The sequence below is a fragment of the Asterias amurensis genome, chromosome 2 (assembly GCF_032118995.1).
Source record: "Asterias amurensis chromosome 2, ASM3211899v1".
Taxonomy (NCBI): domain Eukaryota; kingdom Metazoa; phylum Echinodermata; class Asteroidea; order Forcipulatida; family Asteriidae; genus Asterias; species Asterias amurensis.
In genome coordinates, this window is record NC_092649.1 from 2,187,874 (window position 1) to 2,208,470 (window position 20,597).

Sequence of the window (20,597 nt, forward strand, 5' to 3'; positions counted from 1 at the left end):
CAAGAGTGAAATTTCATAAAATTGCACAGTTTTTGCTAATAACATGGTACAGTAATGGTGGGGAAAAAAATTCTTGAGATGCGATAGGTTTTTTAAAGCCATTATACACTTTCGGTACAGAAAAAAAAAGTTCACAGATTTACAAATAATTTACAGGGTTTACATAAGGTAATGGTGAAAGACTTCTCTTGAAATATTGTTCCATGAAATGCTTTACTTTTTGAGAAAACAATATAAATTCTCGTTAGCGAGAATTACGGATTTATTTTAAACCATGGAGGAATAAATTAGAAAACACATGTCATGACACGGCGAAACGCGCGGTAGAGTGGGTTTCCCATTGTTTTTTCCCGACTCCGATGACCGATCGAGCCTAAATTTTCACAGGTTTGTTATTTTATATATAAGTTGTAATACACGAAGTGTGGGACTTGGACAATACTGTTAACCGAAAGTGTATAATGGCTTTAAATGAAAGAAATGAGTAAAACAGCAGCCATCGGTCTCGCGAGTCCAAGGCCCAATGTTTGCAAACACTTCGGGGAAACGTATACGCATTTTACTCTGATGACCGATTTGTTATTTTTATTCATACTAGCCATTTGAGCTTCACCTGAGCATTAATTCAGAATATTGATATTGTTTCAGTTTACACTGTTTTTTTTTAAATATAAATCAACCACCTAGGGCATAAAAAAATGTTATGTTAGCGTAACTCGACCTACCCTAAACATACGGCCGACACTGGATATGTTTATTTGTTTCAAGGGAAGAAATCTACCGGCTCAAACAATAAGAAAACATGTCTTTTTCGTTGCTTGGAGGGAGAGAAAAAAGAAAAATCCCTACCCACCTACCCTATTTTTGGGGGCCCGTTTACGCCAACATAATATATATATTTGTTATGCCTATATATTATGCATACAAATATGAATTTATATTGTCACGGTAGCCCTGTAAACAACTCTTTTTATATGAAATAAAATCAAGATTTTGCCCAAATAAAACAAAGGGTTTTCAGACGAGATAACTAATATGCATATAAACAAAAAAGCGCATGAATGAAAACAGGAAAATTACATCATTTCATTCTTGACGTCGCATTTGGCGGTGATTTTTTTTTAAATGTCTGTCTGTTTGTTTTGTTTTCTAGGTTTTTGTCTTCTTTAAATCTATCATTTCATTCTTGACGTCACATTTGGCGGTGATTTTTTTTTTTTTTAAATGTCTGTCTGTTTTGTTTTCTAGGTTTTTGTCTTCTTTAAATCTATCACACAGTATATTGGGTGATATTTGTCTTTTAACATAGAGGCGCCGCCTACAGTCACATTTGGCGGTGATTTTTTTTTATAATGGCTGTCTGTTTTGTTTTTTTAGGTTTTTGTCCTCTTTAAATCTATCACACAGTATATTGGGTGATATTTGTCTTTTAACATAGAGGCGCCGCCTACAGTGCCGCCCCCCCCCCCCAAAAAAAAAAAAAAAAAAAAAAAAAAACGGTCGCCGCAAAAAAAGTCACCGTCAAAGTAATTAAATTACCGCCTTTTTTTGTTTTGTAAATTGCATCTACCCAAAACTTCAACGAAGAGCTTTCCATTAAACACCACACGTTTGGTAAAAGTCCATGTATGTGCACCATTGCATTATGATAAGTATGATGTATGCACTGATAGTATACGGCCTATATCCAGGGATCGTTGGAAGGGTGTGGTCTTGAAAGATGTAGCTGAATATGCCAAACTTCACCCATCTTAAATGCATTCCTTTTTGAATCGCCTCTTCATTGTTCATTGATTTCTTCATTTCTATGATGTAGGCCTAATGCTCTCTCCAATTGAATTCCAATTCTTCATAAGAGTCAATTTTACACATTTTCCCTGCGGATAATTTCCGATATTACACACATTCCCCCTAATCTAATCTGAATGCTTGCATCTTTTTGGCGTTTTCGTTGAAATGGGCCTATACAATAAAACCAACATTTGTGTCCTCGGAACTCATCATGAAAGGGAAGCGCGTCTTAAAGATAGAAAATTCTCCGGAAATTCGGGGCAACTGTCCACGCAAGAACTCCCCAAATGAGTTAGGAGTGACACATCCGCGACAAGATCTCAGATTTACAATTTTAGTGCAAAAACATTATTCAATATGAAGTGAACAGCAAAATGTTTTCATCCTTCCCTTGAAGTCAAGAAAAAAAGTTCGAGAGGCGAGAACATGAGCAGCTTGAACAATGCACGGCGCCGCCGGGGGTTTGTCCATTAATAGCGAATTCATTACCGCGAGCAAGATGTGGGCGTGACATTGAAGATGGAGTGAAAGGCGTCAGGGCTGCCGAGCTAGGGTGCTCGCTTCAAGTTGCACCCCACCCACTCCACTATCCAATAGGCTAGGCATTAAAATAATACATTCATTCATGATGTTTTCGTCCAAAATGGTAAACTTTCTCTGTCAGTGCTCTGGTTACCCTGTTTCCAGTCTCCCGTCCCCCACATCCACACACCGTGGCCCCCACCCACGCAGTAGATGCCTCCACCCACGTAAATAATAGTTACTCTGACCATCGATGTAGTAATGAAGGTTGCTTGCTTGCTCCCTTTTTTTGGACACAAAAAGCGCACGTTAAACCATGGAGGAAGAACATTGAAGCTCAAGCCCAAGCTAAGGCCGTGTCCGAATTGGCGACTTCGGCTACGGCTAGGGCGCACGCGTCTGCCATTCTTCAACACTGACAGACGCGCTGATCTAGCCGTAGCTGTAGCCAAAGTCGCCAATTCGGACACGTATGTAGTAGTTTCGAAAAGGCCTTTTTTCAAATTAGTCTGGTTCTTGACGTCACGACAACGTAGTGTTGAGATAACATCAGTACGTCTAGGTACATGACATTTTGCGTAGTCGGGGTTCTTTATGGGAAGCAATGAGCTTTTGTGTAGTTAACGTCTAGGTTCTTTTCAGTCGTGTGGGTCATATACTATACACGCGAGAAAGAAAATTATGGAAAATCTGCTGTCAAGAAATATTGGTCACTATTTTGAGGCTAAAATTAGTTGTTTCAATGGAACGCTGGAAATTGTGACAAGAAGCCGTTAATCAGGGCATGTGTGGACATCATGGCAGGGGTTCAGCAAAAAGGAGAAGGAAATAGAGAAGCTATAAGAGTGCAAGTTATGGTGAGTATCTGAACTTGTTTGGGAATCTGTTCAGTATGAAAACGAAAAGGTCAACATTATTTCAATAAGACAATAGCATTTTTGTTTGATGGTCGGTCACAGGCCAGGGGGCTTGTAAGTTAGTATTGTTAGTTATTTTTCTCTGACCAAATTTATATCGGGCAATTAATCTTGGTGATACCTTCCATTTTCTCGTATAAATAAAGCAGGGTCAACTCGCCACCACTTTCAATTCATTCGTTGTATTATTGTAATTTGTACAGAAACAAAATAAAAATTATCCATTCCTTTTTAAGAATTAGTGCCCATCTCCGATCCCGAAACTTACACAGACGCTTGTTTTGGTCGCGCGGGGTAAAACGATTTTTCATTGGTCGTTTAGGCGTCGGCTTCCTCTTTAAACTGCGTCACGCGTTTATCTAACGCCCTTGCGACCATCGTGCGTCCGCGTATAAACCAGCTTTGAGTAGTTTCACATTCGGGCGTAGATTTACAAAAGGGGTTTCAAAAAATTTAAGATCAAACAAACATCCTTGTCCCAGAGTTTTACTTTCGTCTATACATAGACTTTAACCGATAATTGTGTTTGTTTATAAAGCTAAAACTAATTTAAACAAGCTCTATAGAGTATTTTTGTTGTTCAGATTCAGCATTAAGAATAAATTAAAGCAAAGATTTGATTCATAAAAAAAATAAAGTTCTTCAGTTGTCGTGCACAGTCTATTGAAGGACATTTAATCCAAAGGACTATGAATGAATGTAGTTTTGTTTACATAAACATGACAACATACAGTATTTTAAATTTCATTGAACATTGTTCATAATGTATTATTATTTCGAGTGCACTGCACAGCATTGGTAATTATCAAAGGGAAAAAACTGACTGATTGTTAACCTGGTTAACTTCGTACAATACTTGATACTCCAGTGAAATCACAGAATTTTTCCCCTCATTTTGGTCCTGGTATTAAAGGAACACGTTGCCTTGGATCGGTCGAGTTGGTCTTTGAAAAGCGTTTGTAACCGTTTGTTATAAAATGCACATGGGTAGAAAGATGTTGTAAAAGTAGAATACAATGATCCACACAAACATGCCTCAAAATTGCGTGGTTTTCCTTTTACCTCGTCGACTAACACGTCGGCCATTTATGGGGGTCAAAATTTTGACTCCCATAAATGGCCGACCATGTTAGTTCGCACAGTAGAAGGAAAACCACGCAATTTCGAGGCAAACTTGTGTGGATCATTGTATTCTACTTTTAAAACATCTTTCCAACCATATGCATTTTATAAAAAACGGTTACAAACGCTTTTGTTTTGACCAACTCGTCCGATCCAAGGCAACGTGTTCCTTTAAATGTATTTGTGGTCCAGCAAAAAAAGGAGAGCTACATGAAAGTATAACCCCTTGCATGACTTGCATTAAACAATAAGTCACTACAGGTCTTTTGAAGTTGTTTTCCTCCAAAATTCAAGCCCTGAATACTTTCCTTTCCAAGAATAAATTATTGTTAACTCCAGTTAACTTCCAGTTTGTCCTTGGCTAGGGGTAGGTATTGTGCCTGATGAACACTGACAACCATTGGTAACCTTTTTTTGACATTCCTTGACCACTCAGAAACCCTTTGTAGTCATTAAACAAATGGAGCAGGGTTGAAGGTACATGTAGCCCCCCCCCCATAGGAATTTTGTGTGAAGCATAAATACACAAAATTCCTTGTGAATATAACCATTCAATGTGTGTTAGCAGGGCTCGGAATTCACGTTGGGCCGCAGGCTCGAGGCCAGTGATTTTGGCGTCGGTCCAGTAAACTTTATGCCCAACAAGTCCGGCGGTCTTGTGGTTTTTTTTATTCACACTAATACTATTTCCATTAGGAATAATTAAATGAAATATAGTATCTTTCATTAAAAAATGTATTTCAATCTCACTTTAAAATACATGTTTTTGTTTTACTTGTCGTCAAATCAGTGTCCTCGAAGCGCCTGCAGAACGTCAATCCGTCTGTTTTTTCACGTGCATTAGGCTGCATGCAAGTTTCCCATTCAGTTTACTCATGCCCACCACCTTGAACATCTGGGCTTAAACCATTTTTGCTTATGCGCCCGGGGGGGGGGTGAGCGAGCGGGGACGAGGGAGTGACATGTTTGTACCCGGCGCGGCGGCACACCTTAGTACAGCGCTTCGTTTGTTTACCACTGACCATGTGTAAAGTCTGATACCGTTACAACATCCCTGTGTTTCATGGATTAAAAGTAAGGTCTTGTTTCCAAACTTCTTTTTCAGTATGTCTACCAACAGTGATGAGCGTCTAACTATTGCAATACATCTTATTGTAATACATGTACTCTATGAAATCTTTGCTTTGATAAAAACAGAATTACGAACCAAATTTCAACGTGATTTTCAGGATAAGAAAACAACAGCTGAATACCTGTAACAAGCAGTATGCAACTAATGGAAATTTGGTTGGTAATCCTGTTTTTATCAAGGAAGAAATTTCATGCTGAGCAAATTTGTGTGCTAAGCAGCTCTATGAAATTGGGCTCTGGTCAATTGAACCATTTTTGTATAATGTAATGTACATCCTGATGCGATTTTCTTGCTCATGGTACATTGTAGTACAAAACAATAACATGAATAAGGTAATGTTTTCCATTGGCCCAAAATGTTTGTTATAATTTGATTTGTTTAAAATATTTTTTGCTCACACATGTAAATCTGCAAAATATTGATTATTTTTGATGTTCCATTGCCTGTACACCAAAATAACTAAACTTCAAATAACATAATGAATGGTCTGGAATAACAAGGAGGCCACAGCAACTGTTGCCCTGATCTTGGCCTTGGTGCCCCTTTAAAAGTTACCCTTAAAACTCAAGATTTTCCAATGGAGAAGTGCCCTTTGTGAAATGTAAATTGCCTTGTCCTATGACATTAAAATTCAAGGCATGTTGTACGTATGTTTGCACTCCGGATGACTGTATGTACCAACCCCATTCGTAGTTGTTACACGGAGGTAATTATTGGCAGTCGGCCAAACCTCCGATTTAAAGGGATGTGTTACCTTCAGATTGAGCTCTTTTGTTGATCTGGATCTGGATAAATATTCTCAATGCTCTAATTAGAGCCAAACGAGAAAAGAAGATGATGAAGAAATTTCAGTTTAGAATAAATCCAGGGAAAACCCATGTTGTCGAAGTAATTATAAATTTGGGATTGAAAACCCAATCCATATAGTGCCCTCGGTGGGATTTTAAACTTGGGTCCCAGAGGTTGAAGGCGAGGCAAGAGACCACTACACCAACCTGACTGGGTTGAAATGTTTTTAAAAGTAGAATACAAATCCATACAAATTATACCTCGAAATTGTGCGGCCAGTTTTCCTTTTACTCTGAGAACTAAAACATGGTCTTCCACTGTGTAGTTCAAAAACTAACAAAGCAAAGCGAAACCACATAATTTCACCTTTTAAATTGTGTTGATGTGTATATTATTTAAAACATTTTCCCATCCATATTCATTTCATAATAAATGTTTTTCATTGCCCAAAGCACCCAATATGAGGGCAGCGTGTCCCTTTAAACAGCTCTTTTGTCTTTCGTTGATTGCTGTGTATGTGGGTTGTACAAACTCGTCTACAAGCAGTGCATACTAAAACACAAATCAAGGCTTTAATTAATCAGCCCACAGATTATCCTTGAATCTGTGTTTATTTATATTCTGCATTTAAGTACAACCATGGCAACAATAGATTTTGTATTAAATGTTAATTTTGTTTCATACTTAGTGTACACTGTACAGAATGCATGCTGTTTTTAGTATGTGGGTGATACAGCTTTGCAATTGACATTTTGCAAGGATGTGTATGTATGTTGGGCGATGATGGCAACACTACACATGTACATGTTAGACATAGTTAACCTTACAAACGTCTACGCATTCTACACAGAGCAGTCTGTGAACTATTATTACTGACTCTCTACATATCTACCATTGATCCCTGTCATTTGATTGGAAGATTATTTGCCACGCGGCATTTATGAATCACACCTTATTTCCTCAACAATGACAAAGATCATATTTGATGGTAAAAAGTATTAAGAGAAATGATGAGTTTTCTGTTAAAATTGCATTTGAGCAATTGGCATCTTTTAATATGAAAATATTCTCACCACTACACTATAATTTATTGATTTATAATGCACCGATTCTATAAAAGGTACGCAAGCGCATAAAACAAAACAGCAAAAAAGACAACTTTATTACATTCAGCTAAAAACAGAGAAAACACAAAATAAGCACTAGGGACGACCATCCATAAAATGATAACCCTTACAGGACGGTTCCCCCGTACAGGACGGTTCCCCCTTACAGGACGGTTCCCCCGTACAGGACGGCTCCCCCGTACAGGACGGTTCCCCCGTACAGGACGGTTCCCCCGTACAGGACGGTTCCCCCGTATAGGACGGTTCCCCCGTACAGGACGGTTCCCCATATGGTAAAATGTAATTAACGTAAACTTGCATAAACGTCTACTTGGTAATAAAGGATTATCTCAATATTTCAACTATTACCTTTTTATGGCCAAATAGACATAGTCTGTAGATACCAGTTAATAACCATTTTACTCTCAAAATTTGCATTTAGTAACGAATAACTAGAGTTAAAAATGCACCCGGCCGCGCGGCTTTTTCAGCCGAGAGTAAAACGACGGCTTATCTATTGTAATGACCTCTTGACGCCAGTGACGATTATCCCCGAATTGGGTGTGAACACAGTTCTCCAGCTTTGGCTTTGTTGTAACATGGTTCGCTGTGTCCACCAAGTTGGCAACCACCCTGTAAAACGCTATTCAAGCAACACCACTTTACATTGCGGAATAAAAGTCCAGATTAGAACGCACGATAGAATTACACCAAAGCCAGTCATGGTAACTTTCTGCGTGATCGGAAGAAAAGTCCAATTGGGAACACGGCTTTAGCTGGTTTCAGGTTCAGCACCAAGGTTGCTTTGTACTGTAAAAATGGTTATCAGGCAAAACGCAATGTGATGTAAAAAAAAAAAAAAATAGAGATGGGCAGCTGTCAATTTCACCAAACTGTTCCTAACTTAGGATTGATCTAAGGACTCAGGACAAGTTTTAAAAGACACTGGACATTATTGGTAAGTGTCAAAGACTAGCCTTCACAGTTGGTGTATCTCAACATATGCATAAAATAACAAACCTGTGAAAATTTGAGCTCAATTGGTCGTCGATAGTGCTGGGCGAATAGTGAAATTTTGTTATTCGGATACCGCTGGCCAACTATCCGAAATTAACCGGATATTCGAATAGTTTTTTCACCGCTAGAGGGCGCTTTAAAAAAAAAAAAAAAAATTTTTTTTTTTTTGGCCGCTAGAGGGCGCTGTTCGTTTGTGAATGAGATCTTATGGGCGGATTGATATTAGTTTTAAGACAGTGTCACTCGGTTCATTCATAAAAATGACCGGATCTAATTTAAAGATGGCGATTTGCTTTTTCTTTTGATCATGATTCACTCTATGTGAAGGAAAACTTTTGTAATCTTTGAACAAATTACGTCAGAAATGTCATTGTTTTAACTCTTCACGGAGGTGAGCATAGTTTAATACTTAATTTATGCTGGTTTATGCTGTCTTAATAGAAGTTTCATAAGGATTCAGACAAATCATTCATATCAGTTGTCGCCCGACGTCCGCGGATATTCGGATATTAAAGAATATCCGGTTACTCGGTTGTAATTACAGAACTATCCGGTTTATAAATAGCTATTCGCGCCCTATGCGGATATCCGGTTAAGAAAAAAAAGGCATTCGCGGTTACGGATAGGAAAACCTATTCGCCATTAACGGGATATTCGAATAATTCGCCCAGGCCTAGTCGTCAAAATTGAAGAAAAAACACCCTTGTCACACAAAGTTGTGTGCTTTCAGATGCTTGATTTCAAATTCTAAATCTGAGGTCTTTAAATCAAATTTGTGGAAAATTTCTTCTTTCTTGAAAACTATGTCACTTCAGAGGGAGCTGTTTCTAACAATGTTTTATACTATCAACCTGTCCCCATTACTCGTAATCAAGTAAGGTTTTATGATAATAATTATTTTGAGTTATTACCAATAGTGTCCACTGGCTTTAAGTTCCCCATCCAAAGACGTAGGACTCATTGAACCCTATCTAAGTTAGGATGGGTAACTCGTCCTATCTCGAGATAGGATTAATCCCAGCGTTTCGTGAAATAGGCTGCAGGTCATCTAGCAAGGGGTTATGACAACAGAGATGGGCGTGCAAAACAACCAAGAAATCAAAAGAAAAAAGACATTGCTTGGCAACTAACAGCTCAGGGTAGAGTGCGCTTAGAGGCTTTTGCATTAGGCGCTTTACAAATGTATTATTATTATTATTATTATTATTATTATTATTAGAGTGAAATGGAGAATTGGTAAAGAGGCTGTCCTCCTACCATGAAATAGGCTAGAAAGAAAGAAGAAGAACTGGGGCGCCTAGGCCTATATGGGAGCCTTTAAGTTCTCTGTGAATTTTATGTAAAAAAAAAACAACGTTTTGGGGGGTTAGTTTTCTGTGTATTGGCAGCAATTTGTGCGTATCAACTCGCAAATTGTGCGTATCGGTCTGGTACCAGTTTGTGCATAAAGGGAGAAGACCGTAGTATGTGACTGGGTCCAGGTGATCATCGTGTGTACACATGTACAATAATCTCCCAAACCCACCTTTAAAATTATTCAGAGCGATAAATTACACCATTTTAATCAACATCTGTTCACACTGTTTTTTGGGGCCGTTTGGTTGGCTGTGGAATTAAGTACGTTTCAATCAATAAACTGGCAGTGGGTGGATGGGTCAGGAGTTCTTCTCAGCGGACGACAACGATGACGTACTATCAGGATTGATTTGGACACATGTTGCATTTGATATATCATTCAATGTGTTACGAACCACACATTGTTGTGTCAGGATATTTAAAATACATTAATTTGTGGTTGAATGTGATTCAGAGCCCGTTTTGGTCAGGCTCTCTATTTGGACACCCCGATGTTCCGACAAAAATAATCAATTAATAATAATACAATTTTATATAGTGCTTTATTACAGCCTGAAGGGCGTATGGAAGCGCTTCTGACACTATCACCCTTGGTCACTGGGCCATATATTTCATTCTTTAAACCATCTCAGCTCCCTGGGGAGTATACAGTTTACAGGTGATGCAAGTTACCACGCTCCAATCTTATCGACAACCCTGTCATTGCCTGTTGTCACAACCAACCCATCGGGGTTGTTGTTGCAACCGAGGAAGAAACCAACACTGCAGAAATAAATTTGCACGAAAGCCAATCAAGATTATATTTACAAAATATTACAAATTTATTTACAACACAATTCTTCTGCAATCTGAATTCTTTTCAGTGGCCACACCTCAAAAAACATTAAATTCAACTACCAAAATTCACTCATTCCAAACCTCAAATTGAGTCAACCCGACTCTTAAACTTGTGAGTTACAGTTACTGGCTTCAAGTAACCTTAACTCGCCAGTAGTTGATCAAGTTTCTACGCCTTGCATCACCTCGATCTCAAATCCCAACTTCTCAATAATTCAACAATATATCTCCGATACTTTGCAAATTCTCAATAATTCAACAATATCTCCAATACTTTGCAACTTCTCAATAATTCAACAATATATCTCTGATACTTTGCAAATTCTCAATAATTCAACAATATCTCCAATACTTTGCAACTTCTCAATAATTCAACCATATATCACAGTACTTGGCAACTGCTCTACAATTCAACAATTATTTAACAAACTTTCTACTCTACGGGTTCACACCACTCCTTAGGCTCGTTAATTCTCCTGAGTCTACAATATCATAGTTCCTCAATGGTCGTGAGAAGTGTACTGTTCATTGGATGTTCATCTGTGCATTCTGTGTTTCCAGCTCTAGAAAACCCTGCCATCGGTTAAGTTCCAACTCCACTCTAGTGATGAAAATGTTGGCGTGACGGTACCATGTGATTTATCATGTCATAAGGGGCGTCCGATCAGTCACTCCTGGACTTTAAAAGTCAGGTGGATAAGGGCCATGATTTTTCAAACTCAGTCCTCCTCTGTGCCTCACCAGAACTTAACGTCTGTGCTGTAGCAACGCAAGCAGAACTCTAAATGCATAGCCCCAACTTCCTACACATCACCCCACTCACTTCAGAACTGATACTCTGCACATCAATTCACTTTCTCCCATTCACATACACCACCACCACTATCTACACTCAAGCATACCAGTGAAATTCTAAAGACATTCCTGAGAGCCAACAGCCAAAGGAAACAAAGGGCCGCCCCTAACAAAAAGCCTTTGTGCTTGCATTGCAAGTTCTACTGCTGCACAGTAGCACTTGCCCACCTGTCCAAACTATTTACAACATTTCACCACAGTAGCTGTAGCCGCTGCACAGTAGCCAGTAGCGCTTGCCCTAGCAGCTGCACAGTAGCAGCCCGCGTTAGCACTATTTACAACAGCAAATCATGGCCCTATATTTTAGTGTACCACAAAATATACAAAACAACTATTTGCAACTGCTTCCATCATGTCCATTAGTCAACCTGTTACACCTGTGTTCCCCCAAAAACCTGTGCTGATTTACAAATTACAAACTAGGGGTTAGGGGTAGGGGTATTATGTACAGTGCATTGTACTGTATGTAGATTAGGGTTTGGAAATTAGGGGCTGCGGAACATGTACATTATACAATTGTTGCACGCTGTGACGGGGTCCATGGCGTTTTGTACACCCGAGGGGGAGGGTGCCATTTCCCCTCAATCGTTTTGTTATACCTTTGTTTAATTGTTATTCCTCTTCTCGAAGTTCTGTTGTCATCTTCAAACATTATTACGACGGACTATTCATTGTTTAATACATTTATAAGTAGACGAACAAGAAACAATTCCCTTGAACGCGCGGTTGTTTCGTACACAGCGCTGGAAATCGACCAACGCTGGGAACGATCAAGATGATGTACACCGGTGTACATCACTTTTTATGTTACCCGGCCCGTCGAGCCATGTAACATGCGTTTTTGTTGCGCGACACATGATTGGTTCTTGACCATTCAAACTTCACAGTTTGTTACGGAGGTATAACAAGTACATATGAAGGGGGTCTACTCTGGCCACCTGCTAAATCTAGTCTATTGTGGGCTCTGGGTTTAATTAAACTCAATGGCACGTAATAATAATACAATAATAATAATAAGACTTGTAATGCGCACATATCCACCCTGCTGGGTGTTCAAGGCGCAGTAAACCAAAACAAAACAAAACAAAAACACAACACAAAGAAAAACAGACACAACAAATTAGTCATTGAAAACCTGTGACATAAGATAAGTTTTGAGAAGAGACTTGAATTTTGCGGTACAAAGACAAGATCGAAGATTAAGTGGTAGAGAGTTCCAGATGCGTGGCGCGGCTACAGAAAAATACCTGTCACCCCATGAGTGTCGAGACATGGGTTCAATGAGGAGAAGCATGGAACTTGATCGAAGATTCCTTGATGGAGTGTAAACTTGAAGCAGTTCAGAAATATAGTGGGGAGCCTTGCCATTTAGAGCTTTGTGGACAATGAGCATCAGCTTGAAGATGATTCGTTGAGAGATAGGGAGCCAGTGTACATCATGTTAGCCTCAGAATAGAGCAGGACTTGTAATTTTGTTGACCACTCACATGCAAGGACTCAATTTGAAAATGAGTACATTCACAAAATTAAATTTGATGTTTCCCCTTACTTCTTTAAAATGTCAAGTTGAAAATTTTGAACTGTGTGTACCCTCTGATCGACATAGAGCTTTTATGAAAAAAAAAAATTTAAATAAAAGGTTTATTTGCTAGCCAGACGGGTGTTTTGTTTGTTTTTTATTTGGACACCCTTTTTTATTTTCTTTATTTGGACACACTGTTTTATGTGTCATTTACATGTTTTAATTGTACATTTAAGTGAACAACTTGTACACCCAATAATTTCCAGCAAATTTTGACAACCTTTAACTAAACCCTGGCTAAAACTTTGATAGTGTGGTGTAACTTATAATTCCAATAGGGAAAGTGTCTGGTGGAACCGTTTAATGAAACCTGGATTCAAGTATCAGAGTTTGGGTTAGGGTCTTGGGGGCCGATTTCACAGAGAGTTAAAGGAACACGTTGCCTTGGATCGGTCGAGTTGGTCTTTGAAATGCGTTTGTAACTGTTTTTTATAAAATGCATATGGGTAGAAAGATGTTGAAAAAGTAGAATACAATGATCCACACAAACATGCCTCAAAATTGCATGGTTTTCCTTTTACCTCGTCGACTAACACGTCGGCCATTTATGGGGGTCAAAATTTTGACTCCCATAAATGGCCGACCATGTTAGTTCGCACAGTAGAAGGAAAACCACGCAATTTCGAGGCAAACTTGTGTGGATCATTGTATTCTACTTTTAAAACATCTTTCCAACCATATGCATTTTATAAAAAACGGTTACAAACGCTTTTGTTTTGACCAACTCGTCCGATCCAAGGCAACGTGTTCCTTTAAGACTATCTTGAGTTGGGACGAGTAACTCATCCTACATTGTAACTTGAGACACCTCCTAGGAACGGTTTCACAATAGGATAAGAAGGGTTTACCAGGCCGTGAAGGGGCACATCAATTTCCCTCTTGTAAGGGGGCACCTATATGAGGAAAATGTAAACTTGTAAAGGAACCTTGGACAGGTTACCAGAGCAAATGTACAGGGCACCAAGGCAATTGCTGTGGGTGCTGTGGGTTATTTCGAGGCCTGGTTTAATGTATCCTAATTACATGAATTACCTTAAAAATAACATGGCACCTGATGAAGGGACAGAAATTTGTGTTTGCTATTGTTGGCTGTATCAACAATTGAAAACACTTGTTGTGTACGTATAATTACTTGAGTCGTGTGAATGTTACTTTCTTTCTTTTTTTCTGCAGAAATGCATGGGATTCCTCCAGCCAGAGTACAAGACGTTCAGCATGGACCCAGAGATCACAACATTTGAGATGCTACAGCTTCTACTTATGCAGGCATTCCAACTCAAGAGGTACTGTTATATTTAAGCAAATGAGAAAGACTCTGCTACACATGTGCTAGGGTCAAAGAACTTGGGCTATTACCGTGGTACCCATTGTGTCTGTCTGCCTTGGTACCCCTCGTCTCTGCCTTGGTACCCCTCGTCTCTGTCTTGGTACCCCTCGTCTCTGTCTTGGTACCCGTTGTCACTTTCGTGGTACCTATTGTATCTGTCTTGGTACCCCTTCTCTCTTTCTTGGTACCCATTGTCTCTGTCTTGGTTCCCATTGTGTCTGTCTTGGTACCCGTGTCTCTGTCTTGGTACCCATTGTTCCTGTCTTGGTACCCATTGTCTATGTCTTAGTAGCCATTGTCTCTGTCTTGGTACCCCTTCTCTCTGTCCTGGTACCCATTGTCTCTGTCTTGGTACCCATTGTCTCTGTCTTGGTACCCATTGTCTCTGTCTTGGTACCCATTGTCTTTGTTTTGGTACCCATTGTCTCTGTCTTGGTACCCATTGTCTCTGTCTTGGTACCCATTGTCTCTGTCTTGATGTCTTGGTACCCATTGTCTCTGTCTTGGTAACCCTTCTCTCTGTCTTTGTACCCATTGTCTCTGTCTTGGTACCAATTGTCTCTGTCTTGGTACCAATTGTCTCTGTCTTGGTACCCATTGTCTCTGTTTTGGTACCCGTTTTCTCTGTCTTGGTACCCATTGTCTCTGTCTTGGTACCCGTTGTCTCTGTCTTGGTACCAATTGTCTCTGTCTTGGTACCTGTTGTCTCTGTCTTGGTACCCATTGTCTCTGTCTTGGTACCCATTGTCTCTGTTTTGGTACCCATTGTCTCTGTCTTGGTACCCGTTGTCTCTGTCTTGGTACCTGTTGTCTCTGTCTTGGTACCCATTGTCTCTGTCTTGGTACCCGTTGTCTCTGTCTTGGTAGCTGTTGTCTCTGTTTCAGTTCCTGTTGTCTCTGTTTTGGTACCCATCATTGTCTCTATGTTCCATTTTCACTAAACGTGCAATATGTATTGTACATAAACATGCCTGCTGGTTCTTTTTTCCTCTAATTTGCTAAAGTTCTAAACTACACTTCATATGTATGGAATGAAAATGAACTTGTTCGGCCACACACAATTCTCGGACAATCCCTGCTCTTGTTTTGAGCGTACATGTCTATGTACACCATGATACAATTATGCTAGGATCTACATCTGTATGTAAATGACAAATTTGCATTAAGCCAGCCTTCTTCTGTAATGTAGGCCGGGGAAAAATGTCATGCATCACCGACCTATGAAATTAAGCTCCAGATGTTGCTACCCATGTAAATATCAGCGCAACAATAATGTACAATATGCATACAACTAATAGTAAATATCTACATGTACGCAATACAGTGCTTGCAGTTGGCTATACAGTGCACCCTAAACAGCTTAAATCCTGAAAAGCCAATTTTCTTCTAAAAAATGGAAGAGTAAAAAAAACAATGACGCTCACACTTGGGAATCTTTAAACATGTTAAATGGTTGGCATGAATGTTTAAGACATTCGCCAGCTTATGTCGTTACACCTTCTTAACCACACTTTCCCTTGTGGTTCATCACTTGATATTAGTAATAAAAAAAGTTGCATCCCCTTTTAAAGGTGATCCCCGTTTAAAGGTGATCCCCTGGCTACCGCTTCCCAGGTTGTGTTGTAATTAGGGTGTGATCCCTGGCTACAAGGCAAATATAGGCTGCATGGCTTGTGACTGGCACCTCAAAACAAAGATGTTGACAAATGGGGAGACCACCAACACAGGGCTAGATAGCTCAGATGGTAGAGCACTGGCACGTTAAACTGGAGGTCGTTGGTTCAAATCCCGCTTTAGTCAAGCTTTCGTTGTTCAACCCCTAACTATTTTATGCAACATTACCAGTAAAATAAAACCTTGCTGCTTTGCAAGCCACAAACAAACTTAAATAATCAAGGACAAACTTGCCATCCAATCCAATGATGCACTGCAAAAATAACCTCTCCTGAGGCCAGTGTACAAATGGTTTTGATGATGAAAATGGCAGGGTTATTGTTCATGCACAATTTGAAAAGCGGCAATCAAAATATTGTATTATGGCGATTTGAAGGTCTTGATACATGTTTTTTAGACTTTGTTAAACAATTTCAGATTGAATTCAGGCCTGGAATTTGTTCTTTGAAAAGGGCACGTCCTTTGGAAACTTTTAAAAGTCTATTGGAAACTTTTGAAGGGGCACCAAGGCCAGGGGCAGGGCAATGAAGGCCCTGACCTCCATGAGATTACAAGCCTGGGAAATTATTATCTGCTGTGTCTGTGAGATCAATTCTTGTATGAATGAACTTTACAACGAGTGAGCTATAAAATTTCCAACGTTTTGATAATTACCGATCCATTCCACAATGAGGTTTTCCGAACACAAGGCCGTGCAAAGTTAGACGGAGGAACAGAAAGAAAAACGTTAACCTTTGAACAACAAAAGCTGGTAACTGACATGACATTCTTTTCATTTTCTTACCCAGTGAGTTTACCATCAGCTATTCATCTCGGGACGATCAAGCGAGGGAGATATACTTGTCTCTCCTCTCAGACTGGGACCTAGACTCCGCCATTCTCACCTCATCAGATCCCTGCCTCCGGCTCAAAGTTGATGCCAAGCCATTTGAGGGGCCAGGTAAGTAATTTTAATGTCCTCTTTAACCCTCAGGCCGTGTTCGAAGTAGCAGCTATGACTATATGGCTGCAGCTATAGGAGCATTGTTGAGTGCGAACATTTAGTCGACCCGTGATTTACCACTAAACAGCAACATACATTCGGACGACTCGTTTGAAAGTTTAGTCCGTCATTGGGAACAATCCACATTGCCTTCTGTGGTGTCACTGGCTTTCTTCTGCGCTTTACTGGTTCCCTTCAATACTGGTTCCCGTCTGGTTCCCAATGGTGGACCACATTAGTCAACCAATGGTCGACCAGCCTGGGTTAACTGATCCTGACCTGAAATCACTGGCCTTTGGGCCTGTTGTCCAGTGTTAATTTTGAGCCCTGCATCCCCATCAATTCACCCCATTGAGGGGATTTCTCGTTAGTAACTTCACTGCCGCGCAATGAGTTCCGACAGGTAATTAGTCTCAGAGTTCTTAATTGGTCTCGGAGACCAATTAAGAACTCATTCTGTGGCAGTGAAATTAATAACGAGAAATCCCCTTGATCCACTACATTAAGGGAAGACATTTCGGTAATTGGCTGTAAAACTAGTTCTAATTTCTGAGAAATTGTAAACCTTGAATGCTAGTTAGAAATGGTGAATCATTTAAGACCATGTCTTCTTTTTAAATGCTTAATATTTCATCAGCAAACGTAGTTGTCTCCCCCCCCCCCACCCTCAAGGTACATGTGGCAGTTAATTAGCAGAAAAAAGCCGGCTCCCAAATTATAAAATAGTAAGACAAGTTCTCTCAGAGTACAAAGCAAAGTTGATAAGGGTTACTGCAATTTTTTATATTTGTATACACAGTGATAGAACATCTACAGTTGAAGCAGCTTAAGGAGAGTTTCACAATCTTTATTCATAATGCCAATGTTTTATCGTTTCATTTTGGAAGGAATACTGGAAGACTGGGATGTCGTCAGTGGACAGGATGTCTCAGGAAACAGCTCTGACCGTATGCGCTTTGTGCCGTTTGTCGGTGCCCTTATGGACAGCGTCGGGAAAACTCTAACCAGGGTCACTCGCATGTTCCAACAAGCGGAGGGTGAGGAGGTGTCTTATGAATTACCGCGGTCGCCGCTGGATGATCAGGAGTTTTTCACGTACCTGGACCCTGTGGGACACTTGGAGAGGCCGCATGAACTGCGCCTACGTGTTTACCAGGGAGGGATCAAGCCATCATTAAGGAAGGTTGTGTGGCGCCACCTGTTGAATATCTTTCCTGAAGGCCTATCCGGGAAGGAGCGCCTGGAACACGTCAAGGCCAAATCCCTTGAATATCATCGACTGAAGAAGCAACTCCTGTCAGATCCGAGAGAAGACTTTAAAAACATCAAAAACATGGTTAGAAAGGACGTGTTGCGCACTGATCGTCTGGAGGATTTCTACTCGAACGGGGAGGAAAATACAGAGAAGCTTTTCAACTTGCTCGCCACCTATGCCCTGTCGCATCCTGAGGTCTCCTACTGCCAGGGTATGAGCGATCTAGCGTCACCGTTACTCTTCGTGATGGAGGACGAGGCTCAGGCCTACATCTGTTTCGCCCAGCTCATGAAGCGTCTGGCCTGCAGCTTCTTACCCGATGGCAAAGCCATGTCGGTCAAGTTCCTCCACCTAACCGAGTTGATTCGCTGCGTGGACCCAGAGTTTTATGAGTACCTCAAGGAGGAGAATGCGGACGACTTGTACTTTTGTTACCGCTGGCTTTTGTTGGAACTGAAGCGAGAGTTTGCCTTCACAGATGCTCTGCGTATGAAGGAGATCATGTGGAGCTCTCTTCCTCCTGATCCTCCAGCTGAACAGGGAGTCGAGCTCGCCTCAACCTCAAACGCATCACCCTCTGCCTTCGCTGCTGAGAGGCTACGGTTTAGATTTGCCCGAGGGAGGAGCATCTCAAAGGAGAAGGTGGAAGGCGCTGATAAATCAGGTAGCCCTGCCTCGTCCAAAAAGTCCCTGGAGAAAACAGAAATCAAGGAGAGATTGAATGAAAGTCCAGAGGAGGAAACCGCAGAGAGCGCCGCTGTGAACGGCACTGAACAAATCAAAGCCTCTTGTGTGGACAACTCGTGCAGTAACTCATCAGTCAACCGGCAGGAACAGAATAATCATTCCTCTGCTGCAGACAGTAAAAAAAACACAAACAGTATTAACAACTCCATCAGTAGCTTGAACAACTACAGGTCGCAGTCAATTGATGTCACTGCCAGTCCATCATCGTCCTTAGGTGTCCAATCCAAGAGCCTTTCTAAGTCTCAGAGTAGCCCCATCCTGTCGAAGGGAGTCAAGTCACCAAGGGACAAGAAGACCTCCCCGAGGAGTCCATCCAAGTCGTCGCCCCCGAGTCCCATTCGTAACCCGTACAAGGGGTTGCCCCCACCCCAGGATTTCGGGGGCGGGAACCCCTTCATGATGTTTGTCTGTCTGGCCATGCTGCTGGACCAGCGTCATGTTGTGATTGCTCACAAGCTGGACTACAACGACATGGCGATGATGTTTGACAGCATGGTGCGGAAGCACAACCTGGGCAAGATCCTACATCATGCTAGGGTGCTTTACGCCGAGTACCTTCAGTCGGAAGCATCTAAAGCTGGCGCTGATCATCAGGAAGACTTGATTAACATGAATGGACAGTTGGGCATGCAGGGAGATTCCATAAATCTTTGAGAAAAATTAAGGAGGAGGGTAAGGATTGTTTGCGAGGACAGACAACTTGTCGCTCATCAAATCTAGTGTAATTTAAAAAAAATGTACATTCTAAAACATGTTTATTGTATTTATAACAAAACTTTGGATGTTCTGTTGTAGTGCTGGTTGCAAGGAATAACAAGTGTGCATTGCCACAATCATAGGAACACTTTTTGTTGCATATACACCAAATGAACAACAGATCAGTATTGAGTAACTCTTTGCAGATCTTGTATTCGGCAAACCTCAGAACTATCATTCAAAAAGTTGTTCATAAAATGAGCACAACAAAATGTCTACCCATGATTGTGGCATTGCACAGGAATTTCTTTTTTGTAAATAGTTTTATGGCACAAAACTTGCCCTCTTTATTTTTGGCACTCAATCAAATGTGTAGATTAAGGTAGTGGTCACCTTCAAAATGTAGTACTGAAGAAATGCATTGGTCCTTAAAGGCAGTAGTGGAATTGGTAATTGCTCAAAATATCTATTAGTATAAAACCTTACTTGGTAACGAGTAATAGGGAGAGGTTGGTAGTATAAAACATAGTGAGAAACTGCTCCCTCTGAAGTGGAGTAGTTTTCGAGAAAGAAGTAATTTTCCAGGAATTTGATTTTGAGACCTCAGATTTAGAATTTGAGGTCTCGAAACCGAGCATCTAAATGCACACAACTATGTGACAAGGGTGTTTTTTCTTTCATTATTATCTCGCAACTTCGACGACCGATAAAGCTCAAATGTTCACAGGTTTGTTATTTTATGCATATGTTGAGATACATGTACAGCAAGTGAGAAGACGGGTCTTTGACAATTACCAATAGTGTCCAGAAGGGTAAAAGGTAATTTTCTATTTTGATGCTCTCATTTTCAAATAAAGTGCTCAGTATGCAGTGCTTTATACACACGTTGT

At 40.5% G+C, this 20,597-nt stretch overlaps 1 protein-coding gene across 1 annotated transcript; it reads left to right on the forward strand.

The window, feature by feature from the left end:
* The first annotated feature begins 2,994 nt into the window (after window positions 1-2,994).
* LOC139954136 (TBC1 domain family member 25-like) lies at window positions 2,995-20,251 on the forward strand. Its single transcript, XM_071953812.1, has 4 exons — window positions 2,995-3,170; window positions 14,200-14,309; window positions 16,816-16,967; window positions 17,897-20,251. The coding sequence occupies exons 1-4, from the start codon at window positions 3,111-3,113 to the stop codon at window positions 19,663-19,665; spliced, it is 2,091 nt and encodes a 696-aa protein (XP_071809913.1). The 5' UTR covers window positions 2,995-3,110; the 3' UTR covers window positions 19,666-20,251.
* Window positions 20,252-20,597: the final 346 nt, after the last annotated feature.